This window comes from Notothenia coriiceps, unplaced genomic scaffold, assembly GCF_000735185.1.
Source record: "Notothenia coriiceps isolate Sejong01 unplaced genomic scaffold, NC01 NC01_scaffold00038207, whole genome shotgun sequence".
NCBI lineage: Eukaryota > Metazoa > Chordata > Actinopteri > Perciformes > Nototheniidae > Notothenia > Notothenia coriiceps.
In genome coordinates, this window is record NW_011370908.1 from 315,676 (window position 1) to 328,097 (window position 12,422).

Consider the following 12,422-nt stretch of genomic DNA (forward strand, 5'->3'; position numbering starts at 1 on the left):
AAGAGGCAGTACAACAAAGGTATTGTTGTTGTTGAAGAAAGAGCGTAAGTTTTATTATATAATATAGGAAAAATCAAAGTGTCTTGTGTTTAACCCAATAAATGTATTATACAAATGTACTAAAACAACACGTTATTTTGTTGGTCTACCTGTGTGCTATCTCCTTTACAAGTTTAAGCCGAGACTAGCATTGTTGTAGCCCGGTAAGCACTCCCGTAGAATTCGGAAGCATACTGGCGGCCACTTCTAAACGGTGGGCGGGGGTTCAACGACGGCCTCGGACTATTTAAAGGTGGCCGCCAGTTGCTACCGAATTCTACGGGAGGCTGCTCTACGGAATGCTTCACGCCTTACCTGTGTGCTTCAGTTGTGCTTTTACTTGGAAATGCCTTCCAGAAGGCCGTTACGAAACGCGGCTACGGTTTCTCAACGGGTGGCGAGGGCTTCAACCGACGGACCTCGGANGGACATTCAATGCTGCAGACATTTTTATGTTCCCTTCCCCAGATCTGTGCCTTGATACAATCCTGTCTCTGAGGTCTACAGTCAATTCCTTGGACCTCATGACTTGGTTTGTGCTCCTCATATAGAGAGATGTGTTCCTTTCCAAGTCATGTCAAATCTATTTAATTTACTACAGGTGGATTCCAACAAGTTATAGAAACACTTCAAGGATGATCAGTGCAAACGGGATGCACTTGAGCTCAGTGTCATAGCAAAGGGTGTGAATACTTATGTACATGTGATATTTCATTTGATTATTTTTAACACGTTAGCAAAAAATTCTTTAAAAGCGTTTTCACTTTGTCATTATGGGGTATTATGCGTGGAATATTGAGAAACAAAATTAATTTAATCCATTTTGAAATAAGGCTGTAACATAACAAAATGTGAAAAAAGTTAAGGGGTATGAATACTTTCCAGATGCACTGTACTGTAGATGTTGGTGATCTACTTGATTTGGTTTGATGGCTGACTTGTTGAGACAGCTCATTAATACTAATTTGAAGATGAGGAAAACCTGTTTTCCCCACATGGACAGAGCTCAATGCTGCCATAAATCTTTTTTTTTTGTTTTATTCATTTATTTAACAGGGACAGTGCACATTAATGAACATTTCTGTAAATGTGCCAGAGTTAGCCAAGAGGCTATTTTTCATCTGTAGTTCCTGGACAGATTTTATAAATCAACCTAAAACTAATTTCATTTTAAACAAGTACATACAACACATTTAAAACATGCAACAGACATTACTGGGATACTTAAATAAAACAATTTAAAATTCAGAACATTAAAACAAAACAAATAAAACAAAACAAAAGAACATGTTAAAACACAGGCAGTGGGTTTTAAGGAGCAGAACATTGGGTCAGTGTTGGCAGAGCTGATTCCTCACTAACCATATTTTGAGTTTTGATTTAAATAAAGTGAATGTGGTCTGGTCTCTGATTCGAGATGGGATTAAGTTCCATTGCTGAGCAGCTTTAACAGAAAATGAAGACTGACTGAAAGAACTTTTTCTGAGTGGAATAATGCAATCTCCTCTCGCTGCACCTCTTGTTACCCTAGTTGCAGTTGTGCGTATGCTAATAAACTGTCTAAGAGGAGGTGAGGTGAGGCTGTTGACAATCTTGTAGAAAAGATATCTAATTTACTATGGAGTGAGTTTCTTTTTACTTCCAGTAATTTCACATAAGAACATTTATATTCTGTTTAACGATGAACCATGTCATGCAGAATATCACACAGTGGCATTTCTTATAGGCTTCAGTGAACACAACGTTGGTCACTCCCTTGCCCTTTCACACAAATTTTATTCGATGAGTGTGTAATATTGCAGGAACATTTTACTTTATCCAAACTATGAATCATCTGGTTGAACAACTGCTAAATGCTGCCATTAAAAGGTATAGTTTATACTGAACGTGTTCTGTAATACAAATAATAATAAGGAAGATTCCATCCTCATGAGTGCAATCAGAATCAACAACAATGTTTTACCAATCTCTTAAACAAAATGAGATTATATAAAATGTTTAGTGGATCTTAGACAGAATTTACTACACTGTAAAAACAAAGCATTGACTATTTTACAACCTTGTATTTTCAAGCTAATGCATGAGAGAGAGAGAGAGAGAGAGAGAGAGTCGGTAAAGGAAATGAAAATAATTATGATAAAATCCAATACGCTGGTATACTAAATAGAAACAAAAGCAGAAATTAAAATAGGAGGCCATTGTTGTTTATCACAGAGTTAAGTAGTCAGCGAGATTGATAGGGGAATGAAATATGATGCTTATTTATAACATTGTTATCTTCAAAAGAACCACAAAAAGGAAAACTAATACACAGGGGAAGGCAAGGTAGGTGGGCAAATCAGAAAAAGCTTCAAACATTGAAACAAGCTTGAGATAGCAGGGTTCAAAAATAAAATCATAATTATCACCAGTTGGGACTGTGTCGTCTTACCTTTCTTTCCAGCCTGATCATCACAGTTTTCGAAGGTGCACGGCCCCCAGGCCCCCCAAGGGGAAACCTCACAGTCGATTGGACAGGGGATTTGGCAAAGCTGGGACCTGTTGGGAATCGGACCCTCGCACAGCTTGTTTTCCACTGGGAGGGAGGCTTTGTAGATGATCAAAAAGGAAAAGAAAATAAGCAGCTGATAAAAATGAACCTGCTTTACTTTGATGCTATTCTGGTTTGTCTTTATGTGAGGAAGTTTTACCAGAATAATAATCAAAAGGAACAAAAGGGACATACAAATGCTTATGTGCTGTTATTCCAAGCCTTAGAGTCCCTACAGAGAGCAAAACCACAGCGGGGAAAAACTAAATATGCTTGTGAAGTAAACACTATTATACCTTTATTGTTTATTGCCAGACTGTAAGCATGTCACAATGATACATTTGCAATTATTATCTCATGCAGCACCTTGGAAGTAACATAAAACATTGTGGACTGGAGCCTTGCCCACAGACCTCACCTGAGACAGGAGAGGATGCAACAATACAACACTAAAGTTGAACCAGAGCAGTGACAAAGTCTTGGCTCATATATATACCAGGAGGTGTAATTTGGCACCTTCTGTCCATAGTCGTGCCAAGATTTACAAAGCCACCTTTCTATGATGCAAATGGTAAGCTCTGTCTAAACTCCCACCGAGGAACTTTGTGGAAATAAAATGGTAAGATGCTATCGCAATGCAAGGCGCAGCTCTGTGCAACTACACATTTCTAAATATCTGATGAATCGTGCCAAGATGAATACATTTGATGTGTGGAGTTTCTGGAGATACAGAGTTTATGCATTTATGCATGCACATAAAATATGCATGGTGGTGTCTATTTCATTTCAAACTAGCGCTTCTGTATCTTCAAGAGCTGTGCATCTATGTTTCTTTTTGAGTCTGATATGATACGAGAAGGTGGAGATTGATGGGAAATATAAAAACAGAGATGAAGAAAGGGGGTCGCCTGGTCAGAACAGAGCTCAGAACGTGGCAGTTATGTGGTAAGGGCCTTACGGGAGAAATATGATATATTTTGAAACAGTCTTACATTTGCTATTTTGCAATTAGTAAGATGTGAAGACCAATACTAATCTTGTTTGTTGGTCTCGACAGCAATTGTTAATCTTAGCTTAGCACAATGAATGGAAACAGGGGGAAACAGTTGGCAAGGCTCTATCCAAAGGTAACTAAATGCACCTATTGGCCCCTTAAAACTCACCCACTAACATGTTGTCTTGTGTTGTGTTTAAAATGTGGTGTAAAAATTACGTTTTTGTGGTTTTGTTGGGGTAAATAATAGCATTTAGAATGTAAAAGTAAATCTCACAAAATGCCAGCAACACCACAACATTACATGTACAATACAAATTAAAGACATGAGATACAACATCCAACATTAAGTGATAGATGTAACGGTAGGTTGATTGTGTTACCTTTAGACATGATCAAGCTACCCCCTGAGCTGAGACTGTTCTAAGCCAACTACTGCATGTGCTGCTTTGTATTTTTCTAAATGTCTTCCTAAAAACAGCAGCCCGACAGGACTCTGCCTCAATGCTTGCAGGTTGTCATTGGTGATAAGAGTGAGTCCTGCTCACTCAGCAGACAGGTTGAACCCCCTGCCTGGAGCTCCACCCTCTGTTTAAACCTTTCCCTTTTCCAGCTGCACACACAGGCAGACATGTGCAGCTAGGAATCAGACTTCATTCTAAAATGCAATCGATACCTGTGAATACCTGGTATAAAAAAGCATTTAAAAAAACAAAACATGAGACATTCTTTGTCCAATCTTTACAAAATATAATGAGATATAGATCAAAGGTGCGTTTTTAGCGCAGGGGCTTAATAGGGTTTATCAGCGGCCCTTGTAGTCAACAGTTTGAAGTGTCCTTGGGCGAGATAGTTATCTCAGATTGCTCCTGGGCTTGTTGTATTGGTATTGAAGAGTGTGAAAGTCACTTTATATAAAAGTATCAACTAAACAGACTTTGAAGTCAAAATGTAATAAAAATCCTAAAATATGGGCTACTCTAAAGTGAGTGTAGTGGTGGTTTTATCTCATGTTGTAAACTCCATTAACACCTGTTAGTGAGAGTACATTTCATTTTAATTTGATGGTACTGCAGCAAAGCTAAACACTGACTTGGCACCATCTGTTTGAGATATTTCAAAGTTCTGATGCTCAAAATTAAGACATCAGTGGTGGAATGAAAGTTCTATAAATAAATCTACATATAAAAGACTTTACTTGGCAAATTATAAGGATGGATTGATCTCTACGTTTCAAGTAGTGAGTGATACATTCGGTTAATGGCGGATATTAAGTGATTCATAAAAAAAATCTCTTTACATGTTCAACCTGAGGCACTTCATTTCCTGTATTCCAACTGCTCGTACAAGACATCCAAGAGCTTAAAGCCTCACATAGTCGAGAGAGCTGAATCATAATTCCCTCAGAACTGTACAAGGGAAGGAGGCAAGTGGGGCTTTTGAAATGCAAAATGGCTAATTCCTCTTACAAATACACTGAAAGTCAAATACTGAGTTTGCTGAGCCACTGTTAATCCACATCTTATTCGAGAACTACACTGACTTCAATCTTTTGACATCAATCCATTTGAGAATACAACATTGAGGACCAACAGAGTGGAGGAAAGAAAGTTCTCTACTCTTCTATTAGTATTTTACACTGAGCTCTCCACTGAGTTACATTTTTTCCTAGTGTTCTGAACTGAAATCCCTCATGCCAGTGTGGCTTACTGTCTGCAGCGGTGGAAAACGTCTCACCATCCATATTCTGTTTGTGGGGGAACAAACTCTTCTGCCCGGATTTTGAAATGAGAATACAGAACGTTGTTGTAATACTACTTGTCCTTTTGTTGGATTTGGCAATAATACTGAGCTGTCTGGATAAAGAGTAGCAGTCGGGGTTTTCTAACTTTGTTGAAATGTTGAGTACCGTTGAAGTCATCAGAAATCTTAAGCCTCACAGCGGGGGGGGGGGGGACAAACCGTCAAGTGTTTAAATCAATATATGAATCGTCAGAACCACATGTTTTTCTTTTTTTCCTTGATCCATTATATGTTAAAGAGCAAAGTGAAGAATACGGCTAAGAGAGAGAAGAAGAAACATGGACTAAGACGAGAGGAGAGTAAGGAGAAGGTAGAACTGGAGAGGGAATAAGCAGGAGAAACCATGACTAAGAAAGAGGAGAGGAGACAAGGAATGTGGATAGGAGAGTAATCAAGGATAGATATGAAAGAATAAGGAAGGGTATATAATGAAGAGAGACTGACAATGAGAAGGGAGTAAAGGAAAAGGAAAAAAGAGAGACCTGGGAGGCATAAAGCAGAGGGAGAGGCTGTAGTTTGGTTATCAGCGTGACTAAAAACACCTACCTGTGATCTGGAAGGTGACGGAGAGGAGAGGGGGGACACTAGGCTTCTGCTGTCTTTGGGTCTGACCCGCTGTAATTACAGGGGAGATAGCACTATTAGCTACGCACACACCAGGGGGACCAAGGCACTATCAAACAAACACAGTGAGGGGGAAACAGCACACAAGAAACTAATGCTACAGCAGAAGCAGGAGGACAGCAGGGCCTCATATCCTGGGCTTGTTTATAATATCAGTTTTTTATATATTTGGTCTGTTGGTGATTCCTTGATGGTTAGTTTATACTGATATGACACATTTGGACTCATGGTGTTAGGTCAAACACCATGTCTTTACTGACCATGCTATCTTATCAGGATACATATTTGTGTGTTAAAGGAGAAACATTCATCAGATTCCAGACATGTTCACTTGAGACTGAATAAAGTTAGGCTTTTTCCAGGCCTTTTTTCAGTCCAAAATGTTGTGCTTATTTGCAGTCTTTCTAAGATTGAGATTTATAAAAAACTGTGTCACTCTTCTATCTGTTAAGAGTAAGGATGTCTTTGGCTTGGGGTAGCATAAAACAATTTGCTGCAGGGGAAACAGCTAGCTTTTCTCGGATAAAAATACACCAACGGCTGTAAGGTAAAACAAAAAAAGAAATGGTTAAACATCAGTGTGTGTTTAATGAGGAGCTAAGAGCTGAATTTCTTGTCAAACCACAGCCAGAGATAGTGACTGTGTGTAGCATCCCTTAAGGCTTGTCTGTAAGTTAGAAACTGTTTTTAGATGTATTTTGTACACATTTAACAAACAGCAAGCATTGTGTAAATATGACAGAGATGTCAAAGATGTTGGAGGATATATTTAAAACTTCTAAAAGAGCCAAGCTAGCTCTTAATGCTAATATAGGCTAACCATGTCCTAACCCCAACTCTTCAGTGAACACGCATACATGCGATATATACAGATTTTTCTCTCAGAATGAAAATGAATACAGTTAAGGTATTTTCTAAAGTTGTGAACTTTTTTTTTTTTCATAATTTAAGCATCAAACTGTAATTTTGGTGCAGTGTGAGTTTTCAAAGAAATGTTTCTAACCTGCAATGACAGTATGAACTTACATATTTGAATAAATCTCCCTTGCTACACTTGGTGTTCATTCACCTTTAAAGGGCTTTTAACTCAATCTTCTTGTCAAATACTGTGAAAGGTGACCGAAATGTCAACTCCCATAGGGTTGAGACAAGTGGTAAAGGAATCCATATACTCCAGCAGCTGAGCAGAAATAAAACAAACCTTATTGAGCCTTAGCTGAGGAAGTGCCATATGACATTTCTTAGGCTGCAGTACTGATCTAAGGTTAGATAAGAGCAACCCCCTGTAAAGATTAAGTTTAAGGATAAGGAGGTGGTAAACCGATGCCAGATCTTTGCCTACATGGTGATTTTTATTCATGAGAGATGGGAGGAAGAGCGTTGGTTGCAGCAGACTCCACAGAGCACTGCTTGCCTCTTGGTCTCAGTAGTATGCTGGGAGATTACCCCCCAACAGAGGGGAAAGAAATCCTGCGCCAAGAAGATAAGAAGTTTGTGCGGATTGTATGTGTGTGTGAGTGTTCGCACAAATACACGTCACACACATCTCTAGCCCTGACACTAACGTGTTTGTATAGATGAATCTTTAACTGTATTTTAATTGAGGTTATATAGGTGCTTTAACATGTAAAGGCGCTCCAGTTTCAACGCAGGTACATACACTGTGTGCTTTCACTTGTCCTGTAGCCACTACAGCACTTAGGGAGGGCATACGATATCACAAAGTACACATGAAATATTCATTCTTCTATTGTAAAGTCTGCGTTGTCCGGACATTGTCTGTCGATGGATTTAATCTTGGAGACTCATTATTCTTTCATTAGGGCTGATACACAGAGGACTGCAGATCAATCTAAACTCTGAGAAACCATGCTTTACTGCCAGCTTTCTCTTCAAAAATCATCCATCAAGAATGAATTCAACATTAAGATAGTTTTACATTAGTATTTTAGAAAGAAGGCAGTGTATTATGCTTTCTAGCTGCCACTAGCTTGAGTTGCATCTGATATCAAGTTTTTGCGAATGGTCCTTCCTGAGTTCTCATCATTCTTTGATTAGGGTATTACTCTTTAATACATTTTTTTGACTTGACATGACAAATTGAAGATAACTTTACCAAGGAAAACCTAGCACAGCATGTGTCAGCTGAAATTGACAGAAGCCTTTATTCCCCTGTTCAAAAAAGACATTATTGACAATGAAGTTATTGCTTTAATAATAATTGAACATGATTTTATTATATAACTCCATCTTTAATTTCCTTACCTGTGTTTCCCTGTTTAAAATGTTGTTTTGGAAAAGTTTAATATCAACATGTTGAACATCTCCCTACATCCACCACCTGCACTAAACCCCACCATATTGGACAGACTGATCTTCAAGCTGTTTGCGTGAGGAGCACCTCTTCACAATCAGAAGAAAGGTTAGACTTTGTCACCCTCTCTCACGCGATCTACACTGTTGGTCTCCAATAAGCCTCATCTAATGTCTTTAACACCCTCCTTAAGAGGGCAGCTTTGACTCTGAGCTGGCTTGACAAGTGTCACAAATGGAGGCCTTTGCATTGGTGACCAGTGAGGTCAGAGCTGGATTTACAGGCATCAAAATCCTTGTTTTAAATGACATCTGCTTCAAGTAAAATGGCGGGTAAGGATGTAGGAGTAGAAGGCTTTTTAAATGTTAACAGAAAACCTGCACCTGACAGCATAGCAACAGCATGAAAAGGAGAGAAGATAAACAAAGCACACATTGACTATTAACACAAAGGGAATATTGTATGTCATTGTATATTTGGACATCAGTCAACATGACGTCTTACCTCTGTTGGAAGCATTTGACATGCAATTATCTGCTACACATCCACAGAGAGACTGAAGTTCTCATACACAGTGTGGGGGCTTGACGGATGTAAGTTGTCATGTAACTGCACTAGATCAAATGTATTTGAGTTACACTTGAGAGTTCAGCTAATTTGTTTCAAGCTACGCTGTGTAAGGGGGAAAGATTTGACATATGCAACTGTGCTGTTGACTTTGGTTACAGTATTGAAGGAAGATGCTACACAGCGTCGTGAGATCAATAAAACAAAAATGTGCAATTTATAAAAAGGAATTTATGAACAACATGAGGATACAAACATAACAGAGGACAGGTATAGAGCACAAAAACAAAAATACCTGGAAAAACTGAGCAGCATTTTAAAGTGAAGAGCAGCACGTGTTGACATAGGTTGCTAGCTTACTGCAGCTAATGTCAGTACAGCTGGTACACTGATCATTTTTGGCAACTAAACACAGACTGTACAAATGATTCAGACTGTCAATACCTCTCAAAAAATGTCAGTGAAAAAGTATCTGGAGAAAAGTATTTAGGATGAGTATTAATAATAACATGGGCCTTTTAACAAAATATTTACATCCCAGCACTAAAAGTGAACTTTTTTTAATGAGATGCATTAATGTTACAGAACAATGATTCCTTACCTTTCTCCTTTTCTTTGAGGTCGTTGAGGTATTTGAGAAGCTCAGCATTGGCCTGGACGCAGTAAACTTCTCTGGTTTGTAAGCCTCCCCCACAGAGACCTGTCAGGTTGCCACGTCTACGGTCCTGTTGGCTTAGCAACGAGTCAACCCGGCAGTCGCTCCACTCGGTGCTCCTCCAGGTGTAGCTACAGAGGAAGAGCACATGGATGTTGTGTGTGGGTGTCGCGAAGTGTCAAAGTAGAGAAGTTCATCTTGCAGATCTAACTCAAACACCTCAGGATGTGTTGCAGTAACAACCATTTACTACCAATAACTTATTCTGAAAACATGATAAATTGCACGTTTCAGTAAAAGCTTCATTTAAAATGGTCTTACTCATTCCCTGCTTGATGATGACTTTGGTACAAGACACCAGCACGACAGTACATTCAAATCACAGGCTTCAATATACGCTGTCTTCCCTATATAAGGAGCAAACCTATGGAACTTTCTACCAAACCCTAATCAAAATGCAACACAATGTTAATTTTTAAATCAGGCTGAAAGAGAAACAACATTATCCTTCACTAAATACTCTGAAGATACAACATGCCTGTTTCATGTGCATAGTTGGATGCATTTTCTTTTCTTTTTTATATTTCAATACATTTTTAAGCTTGCTTTTGCTCCTTGTGCAACATGTATGATGCATTTCTAATGATGCTAAGATGAAATAAACAAAAAATAATAAGTAGAGTATGCACAGTTTGCAAAGTCCTTTCACAAACTTAAAAAGTCCGTTTTACCATTCATTTACCCGACAGAAGAACAATTATTTTTCAGAGAAAAAAGGGACTTTGATTTTTGAATATCATTATGGATATTTGTTTAATTCTCACAATTCACTATCGGTAAAGAGTGTCAGGGGACAACATACAAACTGAAACTTGGAATCATGTGGGTCTGAAAAGGCAATTTCTAAACAGAGAAATACATGTCTACCATAGAAAATCAAACACTCTCGGGGATTAGAGTATGAGAAAATGTTTTAGCAGTAGCTGTGTTAGGATGATATAGGGTGGAACTGAGGGAATAAAGGCCATCTGGGGACCTATAGTTTAAGTATTTGTGTGTGTGTTTGTGTGTGTGTGTGCAGGGAGAGAGTTTGTGGGACTAAAATATCCTTGCAGTCTCCCTCCATTAGTCTCTACTTTCTGTCTGGCACCAGCCCAAGCACTTATTCCAATCTATCTCCATATGCTGCCTACTACGCTCGCATGCATACACACACACGCACACACGCACACACACACACACACACACACACACACACACACACACACACACCCGGCGGCCACCCAGGAGAACAAATGAGCTTGGTGATATGAGATAAAGCATAACCAACAGGAAGCGTGTGCAGCATGAGCCAGGTTCAATACCAGACATTCACTCACTCTGCTGCATGTTTTTGCATCAGCTTTAGAGGCATACAGAAAGAATCCCTGCAGAGTGTGGTGCACAGTAACAGGGTTTTTAACAATTCTGTAACCAAAGAGAAGGGTGTTATCACAACCCAACATGCAATTGTATCCCCATGAAACACGAGCGCCTGTCGAGTGCTCGCTATGAAAAACACATCTACAGTTTCACTCAAATTCAAAAGGCCTGTGCTGACTCCCTGCTGAGCTCCCCGCCCCCGTGTCATCAGGAGGAACTCACGTTGCGCAGGGCGGCACGCTTTCACCCAGAGGTTCACATGACTCCAACTCCTCCAGAGGTGTGCAGTCCGCCCCCTCGCCCACAGGGAACTGGACCACCTGTCTGCTCCGAGTGCGATTGCCTATGGGAGACTCGGGGTCCAAGCAGGTTTTAGAGCAGGGGCCCCACTGGATCCAGTCGGTCAGCTGGCAGTCTTTGGGAAGGACGCAGGACTGGACAGTCAGCGGCAGGTCTCTCATTGTGCATAGGCTGGAAAAGGATGAAGAGGAGGGGAACAGGAGGGAGGGAAGGTAAGGTTAAGATAAGACAGATTTTATTCAGAGGTAGGTTCCTGAAGTTTGAACAAGAGGAGAGCACCGCACACATACATAATGTAAACTCATATATTCACTGTCCCTGGCCAATAAATAGTCAGGCCCATAACACCCTGAGTCCATGACTTGACGTTTCTACAAAGTTGTTTTTCAAACAGATTTCAAGGGGGACCTATTATGCTAAATCCACTTGTTCCTGTCTTTTATACATAAACATGTGTCTCCTCTGTGTAAAGAGATTCTGAAAGTTTCAGGAAAAAAGATTCTCTCTCTTTTTGTCCTGATCCATTTATATAAAAACCTGTCTGAAAATGAGCTGATCAGATTTTGGCCACTTTATGATGTTATAACGATTTTTAGCCCATAAACAACCAAGGTAACCCCCCCCCCAACTTTATCGACCTGAATCTCGCCTCCTAGAGCTCCATTGTGTTTTTTTAACCAAATATGCTCTCAGATGGGGCGGTGCGGGAGGGGCTCCCTTAATTTTCATCTAAATAAGCAGACAGAGAATCAGCACTTTGAACACGGACTGAAACAGAGGGGAATGTATGGGATGCTGCAATGATCTGTTTTGGTGTTTGGAGCCAAACACTTCCAGAGAAATGTTTTGTATATATCGTGAGATCCTTTTAACTATATTGATGAAAAACAGTATGATGAGGGGACTTGTAAACAAACAACATATACACACCTCACACACTAATTAGGCTCCTAGTCTAGAATTCAGGTTCCAATAATTGTGTTAGTCTTACTGATAAAGATGTTGATTATTACACTCCGAACTAGTTTAAAACATCGAGCTGCAGAAGAGTTCTTTCAGAATTGTTTGGCAACCGCTGTGTCAACTCGTGACACAGCCCGCGCCTGTCTTGTCAATTCTCACGGCCGTAACTCCAAATTAAAGCGCCATGTTTTTGCATCAAAGCTCCATGCTC

At 39.7% G+C, this 12,422-nt stretch overlaps 1 protein-coding gene across 1 annotated transcript in view; it reads right to left on the reverse strand.

Moving 5' to 3' along the window:
* thsd7ab (thrombospondin, type I, domain containing 7Ab) overlaps positions 1 to 12,422 on the reverse strand; it is a 76,429-nt gene that overhangs the window by 7,670 nt on the left and 56,337 nt on the right. The window contains exons 3-6 of the mRNA XM_010797632.1: positions 11,171 to 11,419; positions 9,473 to 9,657; positions 5,913 to 5,981; positions 2,471 to 2,626 (exon numbers count right to left, since the gene is read on the reverse strand). Coding sequence (XP_010795934.1) covers positions 2,471 to 2,626; positions 5,913 to 5,981; positions 9,473 to 9,657; positions 11,171 to 11,419 — 659 coding nt within the window. The remainder of the gene's footprint in view (positions 1 to 2,470; positions 2,627 to 5,912; positions 5,982 to 9,472; positions 9,658 to 11,170; positions 11,420 to 12,422) is intronic.